The sequence below is a fragment of the Alexandromys fortis genome, unplaced genomic scaffold (assembly GCF_014885135.2).
Source record: "Alexandromys fortis isolate MF-2015 unplaced genomic scaffold, M_Fortis_MF-2015_v1.1 scaffold_109, whole genome shotgun sequence".
Lineage (NCBI taxonomy): Eukaryota > Metazoa > Chordata > Mammalia > Rodentia > Cricetidae > Alexandromys > Alexandromys fortis.
Window position 1 is genome coordinate 2,201,781 of NW_026068005.1, and position 15,914 is coordinate 2,217,694.

Consider the following 15,914-nt stretch of genomic DNA (forward strand, 5'->3'; position numbering starts at 1 on the left):
AGAGGGCACGTGAGTTCCACGGTACACGGAATTGTAAGGCTTTCCCCAAGGAAGCTGTAAACCATGTCCCCTGGTCTCTCAGCCTCTCCTCCGCCCATGGATCCCCTCCCCATAGACGTGCCCTACATCTCCTTTATCCACTTCTCTCCCCTCCCTCCTGTATCTCTTTCCTCTCTGTCCTCTCCTTTCTCTCTCCTCTCTCTCCCCTTCCTCCTCTTTTTCCTGACTCTATCTCTTCTTCCCCCTTCCCTTCTTCCCTCTCTCTGCCTCTTTTCCTCTTCTTCTCCTGTATGAATGTCTCTCTGTATGTATGTCTCCTCTCCCTCTTCCCCCTTCTGTCTCTGCTGCCTCTCCCCTTTCCTTTCCCTCTCCAGTCCCTCTCTCCCTTCCCTCTCTCTCCACTCTGTTCCTGTCTTCCTTCCCTACCCTCCCCTGCAACTTTCACAGGGCATGTGTGGTTCCTTGGAATAATTGTCTTCCATCCTTGCACACACTTGGGGTACCAGTCACTGTTAGGACGATTCCTTCTGACCACGCAGTGCGGTCCTTGGCCCTGAGTGAGGAAGAGCCACATGTGGGCACGCAGTGTGTGCAATTGGAAGCCTTCTCTGAGCAGTGAATCGCTGATTGAGTGGGCGGGGACAGAGTTCACAGTTGGCAACCCGAGGGGGGAAATCAGCAGATTGAGCACAAGGCAAAAAGAAAAAGGGAAGTCAGGAAGAAAATTTGAGTGCAGTGGAAGAAGACAGAGCCCCACGCATGAGTAAGCTCAATAAATATTATCCGATAATGATGGCAAGATAAGAACAAAAATGGTGGTAGGGGAGGGGGCTGGAGCCTTTTCAGAGCCCCCAAACTCCCAGCACCTTCTCCCACTGTTAGGCAGAGGAGACAGTCACACTGCTGCTTCTCACCACAATGGTCCACTGGCCACGTGGTAAAGCTCTCCTCAGGGACTCCATGATGGGAGCCATTATTTAAATGACATAACTTCTTTAAACATCGCCCCAGTGTGTTAAAACTCTCACACATTCTGTGAGATTCTGTTGGAAGATTATTAGAGTGTAGCTGAATAGATTTTAGAAAAATTGCATGTTATCTTGTTCCATTACTTTACTTGTGGGATAGCCAATATCTTCAAATTTTTTTCTCCTTGCTAACAGACAGATAAATGTTTTCCAGTGAACTCCTTTTGATATTCTCACCCTTCCGATCCAGTCCATCCTCTCTCTCCTTTGACACTGTCCTAGAAGTTGATAGGGTGGAACCCTGGTGCAACTCAGGGGGAGTCCCGCATGTGTGTGTTAGCAGACTGTCTTGATGGTGTCTGTGCACACTGCCTCTGCAGCCATGGCCTCAGACCGCTGACCACTCTGCCTTGGCACTTAGTACTTGCATGTTCTTGGAGAACTCTCCAGACATCCCTTAAAATTACTTTATATTCAGTCTTTCAGTTGTTTAAGATTTCTAGCCATGTAAATTGCTAGTGTTCATAACCCTCTGCCCTGTCAGTAATCAAAAACCCCAGGACGGGGCTGGGAAGAGAGCTCAGTGCATGAAATATGCACAAGGACCTGGGTTTGAGTCTTGGAGCCCATGTAGTACGCCAAGCATGGGGCCAGACCTGCAGTCCCAGCACATAGCAGGCAAAGACAGGCAGGTCCCTGGGGCTCACTGTCCAGGCAGGTTAGCTACTCAGTGAATAGCAGGCTAATAAGAGACTGTGTATAAAAAATAACCTGAGGTGATGACACCTGAAATTGACTTCTGGCCACTGCTCATACCTACAGACACGAACACACACACACACACACACACACACACACACACACACACACACACTAGTCATTCCAGTATCCAAAGGTAAAGCAAACAGGAAAGTTGTTGTCATAAAAGCTGGCACTCAGACGTCGGGTCTGGTGAGGCCAGTTCAGCTTTCCTCAGCCCTGCCCTCGGTCCAGTCCAAGTCCAGGGCAAGAAAGACCAAACAGATGCAAGGCTATTTAAAGGAGCCAATAATCCCCCGGGCTAAAAGTATTGATGAGCCAAGTTGCACTTTCCCCCCTGCACAGAGATTCCCAGTGAGACGTGGCCTGTATTCAGAAGTCAGATCTATGGGCTCAAAGCACAGAGCTGCAAACTTACCGTGGTATCCCTTGGGTCATTCTTCATCCAGCTCAAAGCTCACAGAATGTCTCTATGGAAACTGGAGTCTGGCCAGTGGAGATGGCTCAGTCTGTAAAACACAAGCATGAGGACCTACGTACAGACACCCAGAACCTTTCTCAAAAGCGAAGTGTAGCTGAGCACACCCATGATCCCAGTGCTGTGGAGGCCGAGATTGGAGGATCCCTGAGGCTCACTGGTCAGCCAGTTCAGCTGAATCAGAGAGCGCCAGGTTCAGTGAGAAACCGCATCTTAACAATTTGAGCTGGAGAAGTAACAGAGGAAAGCTCTTCATGTCCACATCTGGCTCCAGCAAGCACAAAGACGTGCAAGCACATACAGACACAAGTGTGCATACGTGCACGGAAAGAGCCATCTACTTCCCCTGCGTCCCCCACTCCTGCACTATGTGGGCTTCTCTCGGAAAACCGAAATTTTCTCCATCGAATTCATTTGCCGTGGTTCCACTGACAGCAGGATTTTTGAGGAGCGAGTCCCTCTGCTCCTAATTGCAGAAATTAGCAGTTGCCAGCAAGGTGATTTACAACAAAGAACCACCTCTGAACAGCACAAATGTTTTGTATTCATGAATCCCAGCCTCTGATTACACATGCCTGTTGTTCTGTAACTAATTGCGCGGGCTAGACTGTCTGTTTCCAGGCTTTGTAAGAGAATGCCCTCAAAGGGGCAGTTCCGTGTAGTAATAATGCGAAGTGCAAATTCTTTCCGAGGCTTTTTATACTAATTAGTCCAACTAACAAGGTAAGGCCTTGTGTAAGTTATTTCCTTGCTCCTAAGTTCCGTAAAATAGATGCTGATGGGGACGGCATGACTTCAGAGCGCCCTCAATCCTTTTGGCCCGCGTGCTTGTTTTCTGGGACATGGAAAACTTGCGTGGGACTTGGGAGAACACTGGGGAATCTGAAATTCTGTCTGTGCTTCTACTAAAAGAACGTGTTTACTAGAAATAGGTAGATACTGTTCATAGATGGATGCACACACATATGCCTAGAAAGATACATATTCTCAAATACCTTGGCCCATGTGCAAACACACACACAAACACACATACTCATGTACAGGCACATTGCCTCCACACACTTAACATTGATGGATACATATACCACACACATATGTGCAGATACACATATACCCCTCATATATACCTACAGTCCTACCCCCCCCACACACACATACATAACACATATCATGACCTGGTTAGCATATGCACACACACACACACACACACACACACACTTCACTTCTCTTGTTTCTTGGCGTTGGGATAGAAAGACCCCATCAAGGATTGCCCTCATTTCTTCATGGGAGTTTGGAAGTCTTTGTGATTCAACTTGTGCTTTCTTTGTCTTAATATTTGACTGGCAGTCTGTTACCAGGTGGTGAATTGCTATTTATCCACAGTATTGCCTTAGCCACAGTTCCTTCCAGACCAACTGTTCCACATACAGAGATACAATGTGTGTATGAAATAGACATGAGAGCATCCTTTGACTACCACATTGCCTGAGGTGGGTTCAGTGGCATCTGACAAACCTGCATTGAGTGTCACCCCATGTGGACTCCGGCATGGAAACCTTAGACTAGCAGAAGTGAGGAGGTTAGAGGGTCAGAGAAGCTGCCGGGTGCAGTGGGAACTTGAGGAATGAATGGTAGTCAGCAGTGTGTAGGAGGAGCGAGGCAGGGCAGCAGTAAAGGGGCAGGCTTGGATAGGGCATCTCAGCAGCAGCAAGAGCCAGTCAGGGTGTGGGTCCAGAAGAGTAGGTAGCTCTCATGACTACCTACAGCTGAATTTGTCTGGAGAAGTGTGTGTGTGTGTGTGTGTGTGTGTGTGTGTGTGTGTGTACATCATATGGAGGCCAAAGGTTGATGCTGTCTTCCTCAGTCACTTTTCCCCTCTTTTTTTTTTTTTCTTACACCGAATCTGGAGCTCACAGATTAAGCTACAATGGCTAGTCAGCAAGCCCCAGGAATCCACCTGTGTTCACCACCGCAGTACTGGGATTACAGACATGTACTATCATGCTCTGTGTCTTCGGTAGGTGCTAGGATTCGAACCCAGGTCTTCATACTTGGCTGGCAAGTACTTTACTGTCTGAGCCATCTACCCAGCCCCAAACCTAGCGATCTTTTAATATTCTGCTGGCTATATTATGTCCTATTCCAGATCTGGTTGGACTCTGCTCTGGCATGGAGCCTGGGTCTTCATATTTTTAAAGCCCTCCGGGGGTTATAATATTCAGTCAAGGTTATGAACTGCTGTAGGGAGAGCTTGTGTGTACTGAAACCAAGTGGTACGTTTACAGAGTAAGTAGATGACGGACTGGAAACAAGCCTGGATATGGTGATAGGGAACCTGGGGCTCACATGGAAAGAAAAATTTGTGATTATTTCTGAGTTAATGAAAATCTACAAACTAGGCATTGTGGTGACCATACCTGGAACCCCGGTGCTTTGGAGGTGGAATCAGGAAGATTAGGAGTCCAAGGTTATGCTCGGCTATGTCCTGAGTTCCAGACCAGCCTGGGCTATATGAGACACTGTCTTTAAAAGAGAAAATTCTGTCAGTCTGTCTGTCTTTGTCTGTCTCTGTCTCTCTCTTTCTGTGTGTGTGTGTGTGTGTGTGTGTGTGTGTGTGTGTGTGCTATGTACCAAGATCGGACTCACTCAGGAATCTTTACAGGGACACTTTCAGGCACATCCCACATTAGTGTCCTGCATCTTTAAATCACCATCTCAGTCATGCCAGAGGAGCACAGCCTGCTGCTGGGGGTTTCCGGTGCCCAGTCAAGTGCATGCCTGGCTCCTCAGGGCTGGCTGCCCTCTTGAGGCAGTGCCTCCATTCTGTTTGCCATTATTTCTCCAGGGCTCAGTATGATCCTCAGTCCCCATGAAGTGTTAATGCATGTTTGTTAAATGACTAACAGAATGAATGGAGAGGGAACAGCAGGAAATTAATTTCCAAATTGTTTTCTTGCAGTCCCACATACACGTTTAAACAAATGCCTTACTCTGTCTCCTCAGAGGTAAACAGGCATCTATTATGCTCCAGCCCTACACAGTTCAAAGAATAAACAATGGGAAGGGGGAACGTACACATACTTAAAGACCAATTTGGATTTGAAGAGACCATACGGACTCTGCTTAGGCAAGACTCCAGGTTCAAACACCAGCACAGCTATCCTAGCCTTTAGGATAGGAAGGGTCGAGCACCCTCATTTTATCTGACAAGACTGTTACACAGAAGAAAAGAAAGTTGTTTGTGGCTGTAGCTCAGTGGGTAGAGCATATTGGTAACATACACGATGCCCAGGGCTCAATCCCCAGCAGTGTGTAAACTGGTGTCTTGGTGCACACTTGTACTCTCAACACCACAGTCAAAGTCATCTTTGACCATAGAGTGTAGATGGATTTTTCTTTGATCTAACAGATCATAAAAAACAACATGGAGACGTTTTATTAATTACAAAAGCTCGACCTTAGCTTCGGCTCGTTTCTAAGTCGCTCTACATGTCCTGCTTCCTCTCTGTCTCCTCTCGTGCCTCCCATACCGAGAGTCAGTTCCCCTTCTTTTCTCTCTGCCCAGAAGTCCTGCCTAACCTCATGGGCACACACTTCATGCTTTTACAAATAAAAGCTATTGTTCTTCAAGTCTGACACGAAAGAAGTGGCCTGTCCTTGTTGTTCCTTTCCTGACTGCCATTTGCCATTGATGGAGTGCCACTGTGCATTTGGTCCTGCCTGTGTGGCTTCTCAGACAATGTCATCACTTCACACTTTCCCACAACTTCAGATGGTTCCCATGTCTTGTGAATGAAGAAGGTGGCACTCTCCTCCCTTCACTGCACACCAGTATATGTCAACAACACAAAGTGTATGTTTCTATATGTGTACGTGTGTGGGAGTACATATGTATGTGTTCACATGCATGTGGAGGCCAATGGTCAACCTTAGGTGTTGTTCCTCGGGTGTATTGTTCACAGTGTTTGTTGGGACAGGGTCTTTCTCTGCCTAGAACTCACCAAGTAGGCTGGGCTGGCTGGCCAGACAACCCTAGGTATGCCCCTGTCTCCACCTCCCCAGTGCTAAGATTTTAAGTCTGTGCCACTACACTTTGATTCTTCTCTCCATTTTGAATGTATCTCCATGTGTGATGTGTATATGTATATATGTATATGGATTTTTCATATGCATAGATACATATGGGTTTGAGTGCATGCATGAACCCAAGGTTGATGTTGGAATCATCCTCAATTTTTCTTATTCCTTATCCATTGGGTCAGAACCTCTCAATCAAAACCATAGATTACCAACATGGCCTGTCTGCCTAGCCAGTTTGCTCTGGGGATCCCTTCTCTTCTACTTCTAAGGCTGGAATTACAGAAGGGCCGCCATACCCACCTATCATTTACATGGGTTTCTGGGTTTCCACACTCGGTGTTCACACTTGTATAGCAGGTGCTTTACTGTAACCTCTGTGTGGTCATCCCCCTAGTCCCATGCCTGGCTTTGTAGAAGTAGGATCTGAGGGGAGAACTCAGGCCTTCATCTTTACAAGACAAGTGAATGAGCCATCTCCACAGCCCTAGACCCAAGCCTTTCTAGTAACCATATCCTAATAATCTTCTCCTTCTTGTCCCCATCTGCCTCTCTATAGTAACCAACGTTCCAGAGGATGGGAGATCCCTCCAAAGAGTATTTCCAAATATGCGCGTTTTCGACTAGATTGTAGCTACTTTGCCGACATCAGAGTTGCTTTGTAAGACGAAATCCCTCAAAGAGCAGGGGAGGCTGGCAGGCGGCAGGAAGCAGAGGAGGGATGCCTAGGCATGGTGACTTTTCATCCCCTCTAAGGACTAGTCTGCTGCTTCTAGCCCTCTTCCCCAGGGGAGCCCTGTGGCCTTGTCAACTAAGTAAGAACTGGCTGAACCCACTACTGTGGTCCCTCAGACAGCCCAGGGGAGGACTCGTTTGGAGTCCAATAACAGAAAAGTCAACAGTCTCACCTGCCTGTATCGGAAAGGTAAGCACCTAGAGGAAAAGGGACCAAAGGCATAAAAACCAAACAAATAAAAAAGCCAGGCAGGATGGCAAGCATCTACAGTCCCCGTGCTGGGGAAATAGAGCCGGAGGAAGCCTTTCCTTTACTTGGTGCTTGTGGGAGGGAGCACCATGTGGGTGGGAACGTCGGTTTTCTGACAGAATTCCCACCGAGGAGGAACGGAACAGATCTGCACTGTCTACTAGGCCCAGAGCTGGGAGGTATCCACAGCAAACCTGGGCAAGTTTGTCCCGAAAGCCAGAGGCAGAAGGGCTGTCAGCTCTGCTGTGTGTGCCTCAGATCCCTCCGGCTCAGGCCAGCTGCTCTTCTGCCTGTCTTCTGAGAGGAAGCTGCCAGGTTCCCCTGGAAGTTATTTGTTCTCATTAACTGGGCCTGGCAGGATGTGATTATCTGCAACCCAAGGGCTGAGAGCAGATTACTGGAGCCTTATGGGTAGGGGCCTATCCTGGGCAGCATCATGTGAGCCTATCAGAGACTGAAGGTACCGGCTCGAACACTAGCGCAACGATACACCAGGGAGGGGTGGCTGTTAGCACAGCAAGGAGCCCGAGAAGCCATCTCCACTGACAGAAGAGAGGGAAGCATTCATACCTTCCTCCCACAGAGCACCCGTGAGTCCATCTGGTTATTTCACCTTCCTGTCAGCAGCTACAGAAAATATCGTCCAATTTTCAGATAGGACAAACAATTGTCCAAAGAACACGCCAGAGGGAAACTTGTGCAATACAGAGTCAGAATGCCCACTGGGCAAGGAGCTGGAGTGCAGAGATACAGAGCTTTTCCTCCCGTGGGCTGTTACGGTTAGGATATTACTCTATGTCCCCCATTAAATCATAGATACAGCCATTTTATGTGACCACTGTTAACACAGAATGGCTTAAGAGAGGAACCAGTTTGGAGGAAGAAAGGAAAATATTGATATTAGGCAGTTTTATGAGCATGTAAATCAAATCCAAGTCTGAGGTTTTTTTTTAAGTAAATTATTTATGGTCTGAATTAACTTTCGTATATTGTTCTCCAACTCTGCCTGCATAGACAGCTCAAGCCTTCTACTCTCCTTCATGTGCCCACAGTAAAAGAGTGATGTATTGTTCGACTTTAAACTCTCAGCCACTTATAAATGGGAATGAATGTTTAAAAACGCCCCAGATTTGGGGCTGGGAGAGGTCTCAGTCAGTAAAGTGTTTCTCTGCAGAAGCCTAAGTTTGATCCCTAGAGCCAACATAAACCAACAGGTGCATTTCTGTGTGCTTTTTAGCACAGTGCTGGGCTGGAGAGAGACAGGCCCCTGGTCAGAATGTCTAGCACAAATCAGTATGCTATGGCTTTTGTGAAAGACCCTGATTCAAAACCTAAGAGGGAGAGCAATTAAGGGAAACACCTGATGGTGGTCTCTCGCCCCCATGAATGTGGTACATGCACACCCATCCACTATACCCAACCCCACACATATAAATGTATGCAGAGCTCTGAAAGATACTATTTTCTCCAAGACTATTATTGATTTCAATTTTCATTTTAATTTAATGTCAGCAAGGTAAATTTGGAAAGGTTTTACTGGGCAAAGTACCCTTTACACATATGCTGTAAACTAATAAATTATGGGTAGTCTTGATTCTAACTATTTACTTCTCATGGAGTAAATGCCTTCTGCCCAAATCTCAGCGCTAGCTTATGCTTTAATTTTCTCTGAGATTTACTAGTAGCCAACTGTCATGAAGGATGCCTTGTTTTGTCAATATTGAGTCAAGAAACAATTTAGCCCTATGAAAACATTGACACTCAAAGCATTCCATGATTAGAATCAGGCACACAGAACCAAGCCTCCCCCAAATAAATGTGTTACCCAGAGCAAAAATAGATGAAAGCATGCACCCCAATCTCTGGCTGAATCTGAGAATCACCATAGTGATAACATATGTGGACTGTGTGACATGTTTTGTTTTGCTTTTTTTTTTTTTGCTTTCTTTGGTTTATTATTTTTATTGAGCTATACATTTTTGTCCACTCCCTTCCCTTCCTTCCTTCTACCCTTCTACCTTCTCCCATGACCTCCACACTCCCAATTTACTCAAGAGATCTTGCCTTTTACTCCTTCCTGTGTGAATCCATGTATGTCTCTCTTAGGGTCCTCATTGTTGTCTAGTTTCTCTGGGGTTGTGTCCTGTAGGCTGGATTTTCTTTGCTTTATGACTAAAAGCAAATTATGAGTGAGTACATATTATATTTGTCTTTCTGGATCTGTGTTAATGGATTTTTCTAGATCCATTCATTTGCCTGAAAATTTCAAGATGCCATTATTTTCTACCTCTGAGTAGTTGTGTAAATATACCCCATTTTCTTATCCATTCTTCTGTTGAGGAGCATCTAGGTCGTTCTTGGCTACATAGGGAGCTCAAGATCAGGCACCTTGCCTCAACAGTAATAATACAATTCTGAGAATTATGGTTGCTGTATGTTGCAAGAAACTCAATAGTACACAGGTTCAATGGAAGTTCAGCAGTAGACAATGGAACCTTTGGCAAGACTGACTCTGTGCTTTCTCTGCCTAACTGGACTTAATATCCAGTGCTTGTTGTCAGTCACTTTTTAAATTGGCATATGTGGAGAATACAAAGTGGTAGGTGTTGTTATGCCTGACATTTGCATCCATGCACCAAACACATTTTGACCATAGCTATCTCACTGCTACCCTGTCTTGTCTCCCTTCCTCCATCCTATTGGTTCTCTTTCTCTTCCTGTCCAATTTCATGTCTTTCTTAAAAATACAGATTCTACACATGAGAGAAAACATGTTATTTTCTATTTTTACTGAGTTTGAATTATTTTTTAACATGATGATCCCACCTATATCTATTTTTTACTGATTTCATTCTTTATAGCTAAATAATTTTCCATTGTATAGATATATTACATTTTCTTTGTTCGTCTGATGGATACCAAACTGACTCCATAATCTCATCACAGCATATGCGCAGGTGACTTTATTGTTTGGTCTTTGAAGCTATCCCCATGGGCCATAAAGTTGGGTTCTATCAGCCATCACTTTCAGACCCCATACAGAAGAAAGGAATGGTGATCCAGTCTCCCTTCTTCTTAGAGACTCTATTACATACAAAAAAAGTAGTCTCCTTATATATTGTTGGCTGGAACTTTGGCCTAAGGGAGTAAAAGAGCTAGGATGTACCCAGGCCCCAGAGTCAAAGCGGGGATCCTTCTGCTGTGGAATAAGTTTGCAACCACCAGATATTGTTACAAGAAGCAAACACGAAAGGAGAAAGTAGGGGAAGACAGAGGAGGGACATGGGCCACGCAGGAAATGGGGACTGCCCCGTTCTCATCTGTCTGCCTTTCTGTGTTGCCATTGATTTTAGACAGAGGAACAGTAAGGGAAAGGAGTGAAAGGAGAGCCAAAGGAGACGATAAACCAGTGAGATAGGAAACAGTGCAGATCATTAGGATGGTGTCTCTTACTGCTTTGCGGTTTAGCTTTCATGGAGTAGTTTACATATGAAAGGAGGTTATTTCCCCAAATATGGAAAAGTGAAAGTCAAGGTGTGAATTACCTTCCCAGCTGAACCATCTTAATTAGCCACAAGGTCACCTTTGGATAGATCAAAACATTACCCAGAAGGACATCCTTGTTCTGAAAAGAGAGCTCTTTCACCGGTGGAGAGAAGAGGGATACGAGGGGCTCATTACAGGCTGGAAGCTGTGGGAAATTTGTTGACAAATGAGCCTGCATTTGTAGAAAGTCTGTTATAACCGACACTAACTTTCTTCCTCTTCTTGTAGGTAGCCAACCAAGTCGTCCGTGCTCTACTCACTCAAAAGGTAAGCTGCCCCCTGCCTTTTACTTCAAAGTGCTTCTGTGTATGGAGTGTTCCTAAGTCTGCCAAAATGTGGTCATACTTTGCTATCTGTTTACTTAGGTTGGAGCTGCAAACATGTGCGTTGCATGAGAAGTAATATCAACAAAAGCTAATGTATTCATATAATTTAAGCTCTTGGGAAATTAGAAGGAAGCTGTCCTTGTTTCATTTCTGTTGCTATGATATATCGTCTGAGAAAAAAAAATCAAAGAAGTCAAGGCAGAAACTGACAGTTTTGTACCCATGGTCAAGCACAGAGGCAGTAAAATCAAGGCCCCTTTCCTCCTTGCTCTCGGCTAGCTTTGTCTTCTCCTCTACTTCTGGGTCCCTGTCTAGGGAATGGTGCTGCCCACTGTAGACTTGACTTCAGTAGAAGTCAAGGAAACTCCCCATAGATATACCCACAGACCACTCTAATCTAAATAGTCCATCATTAAGACTTTATTCCCTGGTGACTCTAGGTTGGGTCAGGTTGACGGTTAAACTGATGAACACAAAAACATTTTAAAAGTGAAAAATTTCCAGGCCCAAAAGGAATAGCAGACTCTTTGCAAACTAAAGAAGTTGGTATGTCATTCTAGTTCCTAAGATCTGAAGGTCTTCTTAGGGACAGAATTGAAAAAGGCCTGTTTTAGTTAAGGTTTCTTTTACTGTGAAAAGACACCATGACCATGGCAGATCTTATAAAGGAAACCATTTAATTGTGGTAGCTGGCTTACAGTTCAGAGGTTTAGTCCATTATTATGGTGGGAAACATGACAACGTGCAGGCAAACATAGTACTGGAGAAGGAGCTGAGAGCTCTACATCTTGACTCCCAGTCAACAGGAAGAGGTCAGAGACACTGGGCATGACTTGAGCATATATAAGACCTCAAAGCCTGCCTCTACAGTGACATACTTTCTCCAAGGAGGCCACACCCACTCCAACACAGACACATCTCCTAATAGTGCCCCACCCTTCAGGCGGCCTTTTTCTTTCAAACCACCACATGGCCCAAGCCTCAACCAAAGGTCTTTAAAATTAGAAAATTGTTCTAATTCCTTAAAGCCTTGAATCCTTTTCCTGTGTAATAGGCATGTAGACAACACCTCAAGATCATGGAGGGGATCTGGTTCTTGTGAGTCATTTGGGATCAGTACAAAATCGACAGAAAAGCTCTGATCCTCTCTCTGCCTGACTTCACACTGACCTCAGGACAGTCTGTTACTTTTATCATGTTGTGACAGAATATTTGACCAAAGAAGCTTGAGGGAAGAGTGTTTGTTGTGGCTTCCAGTTTAAGTGTTCAGCCCATCATGGTGCAGAAGTCATAGCAGCAGGAACATGAGCAGCCGCTCTCATCGCACGCAGTCAGGAAGCAGAGGGACCTGATGGTGCTCAGCTCACTTTCTCCTTCAGGTTCAGCTTAGGACCTCCGCCCAGGGAACGGTTCCCCCCATTTCAGGAAAGTCTTCCCACCTCGGTACACTGAGTCTAGAAACCCTCTCACAGACTAGAGGCAGGTCTCATAGGTGATCCTAGATCCTGTCAAGTGAACAGTCAGTATTACCCATCACAGCCAGAGGAAGTAAATACACAGTTGCCCAGATTTGACAGATTTGGTACATGTCGTTCAGCAATTCCCATTTTAGCCATCTCTCACTGACACTGAGATTTTGTTTATTCTAACAATTTCTGCAAAATATAAACTTTCCTGAGAGAATTGCCAGCTTCCACAGCATGTTCTGGAAGATACGACTAGGATGAACAAAGTCACTGTGCCACCTTGTCTTTAATACACAAGAAATTTGCCAGATGTCTGCCGTTCTCACAGATATTCTTAAATATTATTCAAATTTTTAGCACATACAAACCGTGATGGCATTCTTGCTAGACATCTGTTACTTCTCCTTTAGCAAGTAGTTTTTAACTATTTCATATATGATATCAGCATTGTGTAAATAAAAGACATTCAAGTACACTACTCAGAGTTGGGTTCTCTTATAAGGAACAGAGTTGTAAAATAGTGATGCCTTATGTAAGCTAGAAGACTGTTTCTTTCTCATAAACAAGTTTCCAGGTAGTCAGTGCAGGGCTGATATTTTCTGACTTCTCTCATTTTCCCGTGAGATGGAGCCCCACTCTCCCCTGTGTGATGAATGGTCCAAAATAGCTACTCTAGCTCCAGCCACTGTAGTCACATTCCAGCCATCAGAAGAGGAGGAATGAATCGTTTGTAGAGGGTAGCATGTCTACCAGCTGCAAAGAGAAAACACAACCGTTGCTTGTATTTACTTATGGTCTGTCCACATGTGTGGGTTTGTGCACACTACGGCATGAATATGCAAGTCAGGGGTTCTCTCTTTGTACATTGTGGGTACCCGCTTGACAGTCACCCATTTGCCATCCCACTTGCCCCCAGCTGTCTTGTATGATGACATCTAGAAGCTTCCATAAGTCATAACACATCTCCTTGAAAGGACTTTACACAGAGCCACACCTATGAAAACTGGTAAATAGGTCTTTGCTGTAGGCAGATGTCGAGGACAACGGGCTGTCCTTTAATATGGAAGAAGGCGAGAACCAGATGGTGAATAAACCCAGATTCCTGCCACAGTGTGCCTAGATACCTTTTTCTTTCAAACCGTTTGATTTCTCAGCTGTTTCCTACTTGTTGAAAGCTCTGTGCTCACATTATACCACAGCAGAAGGGGGAAGGGAAGCCTTTGCAGCCCTGTGCATAGCTCTTGAAACACTTCGTCTTGTCTCTTTAATAGTGCCTTGGGGGCCTGGTACAGTACAGAGGAAAGCAGGGTCCTTTAGGTCAGCCACCAAAACTAGCTGCATAAATCCAAGTAATAGGAGGTAAACACATCCCTGCACTGTAGTGCAGGTTGGTTGCCAGGCACACAGAGACGAGCTACCCCTGGATGGTTTGCGCCAGGGATTTCACCAAGCAAGAAGTCATGCTGGGGTTTCTGGGAGTCCACGGGGTCACATTCTGCCAAATATGTGCCTTCTGGTTCTTAGAGGACTCTAAAATTGTTTCAAAAAGACAAAGAATTCTCCTCAATAATGAGCGTAGCAGGGCTGTGGCTACAGCTCAGTGGTGGAGTGCTAACCTAGTGTACTCTGCTTCGTATCCCCAGCAACGCATAACCTGACTCCCTGGCGCAGGATTTGTAATCCCAGTATGCAGGAGAGGGGGCAAGAACATCATAAGTTTAAGGTCATTCTTGAGGCTTGAGTCCAGCTTAAGCTACATGAGACAGCTCAAAAAAATTAGAAATAAATGCAACCCACATGCAAATGAGAAAAATTAATTTCGAAGGCAGATGTACTTGGCACAGGTTATATGACCAAAATTGACGGTGATTTCTCTCTCTCCTTTTTGTCTCTCTAACACATACATACACATACCCTTGCATGATGTTATAGCTGAATGATGTTTTTATGTTTTACATTTTTAAGTTATTCATGTGTGTTGTGTGTGTGAATGTGTGTGTGTGTGTGTGTGTGTGTGAGAGAGAGAGAGAGAGAGAGAGAGAGAGAGAGAGAGAGAGAGAGAGAGAGCGCAGTGTTCTCAGAGTTCAAAAGAAGAAAGTGAATCTCTTGGAGCTAGAATTATAGAAGAATTGTGAGCTGACCAACATGGGTACTGGAGACTGAAGCGCAGTCCCCTGGAAGAGCACAGGCTCTTAACTGATAAGCCACCTCTACAGCCCTGAGTGATTCAGTTTTAGGATGTGTCATCTCTTTTGACACACAAAAGCCTCTTTCCCATGGCTTCTGGTCTTTTGAAGTCTATCCCAAACCAACATTTTTTCACCAGGCAAGAATGGCCCAGACCAACAACATGGACAGGAAGCCTAGGATTTTGTTCCTATTTTCTGCCACATATTCACATACTCTACTGATCAAGAACTCAGTTTCTCTGAAGGGCCTCCCTTGGTAAAGTGCTTGCCTTCTTGCACAAATGTGAGAAGAGAACCTGGATGCAATTCCCAGAATCCACAAATAAAAGCTGGGCATTGTGACGCACAGCGAGCTGGGGAAGCTGAGACAAAACTCGTCCTTGGGCCTTCCTGGCTAGACAGCATAGCTTAAACAGCAAGGTCCAGGTTTCAGTGAGATCCAGTCTCAAAGGACAGAAGAAAGGGACAGCACCCGAAGAATGGCACCAGAGGTGTCTTCCCCCCATATTCATATATATGTGTGTGTGTGTGTGTGTGTGTGTGCTCGCACGCGCACCTGTAGACACACATGTATCTGTACGCACACGAACTCGCACACATGCACAGAACCTGTTCTCCTTTTGATCAGTAGCACTAAAGTGACTATATTAGCACTTCCCACTGACACTTGTACTGACAAGTCATAGTGCAAATAAAGTCAGTAACCACTTTGTATGTTTTATCATAAGCAAGTCAATCAAATTGCTGACTGTATAACTCTTCTAGCTTCTCCAACAATATATTTCCACTAATACCAAAGTTGGAAGAAATCAAATTTTCCCTGGAGTTAATTTTGCTCCCCATAGACAATCTCAACTTACCTTTGTGCTTGTAGAGAATCCAGACACTTGCATGGTGCTCTTCTTCCACGGCGAAGAGGGAAGCTGGCAGATGATATATTCCAGTTTGCGGGTAATTCATATAGAATGACAAATACAAAATACACAATTTTGTGGCTTGAAAGAGCCTCATGCTCCCACATACTTCGCTGTCAGGGAGGTACCATTTGACCATCTGTGTCCCCTTCTGCCACAATGGCCTCTGTAGATCCAGTTACTAAAAAGGCCCTGGGTGCGTTTAT

At 45.1% G+C, this 15,914-nt stretch overlaps 1 protein-coding gene across 5 annotated transcripts in view; it reads left to right on the forward strand.

Annotated features, from left to right (window-relative positions):
* The window catches only part of Nckap5 (NCK associated protein 5), an 820,785-nt gene that overhangs the window by 605,063 nt on the left and 199,808 nt on the right, over window positions 1-15,914 (forward strand). For all 5 annotated transcript variants that reach the window (XM_050161478.1, XM_050161479.1, XM_050161480.1 and 2 more), the window contains one exon: window positions 11,042-11,080. In XM_050161478.1, coding sequence (XP_050017435.1) covers window positions 11,042-11,080 — 39 coding nt within the window. The remainder of the gene's footprint in view (window positions 1-11,041; window positions 11,081-15,914) is intronic.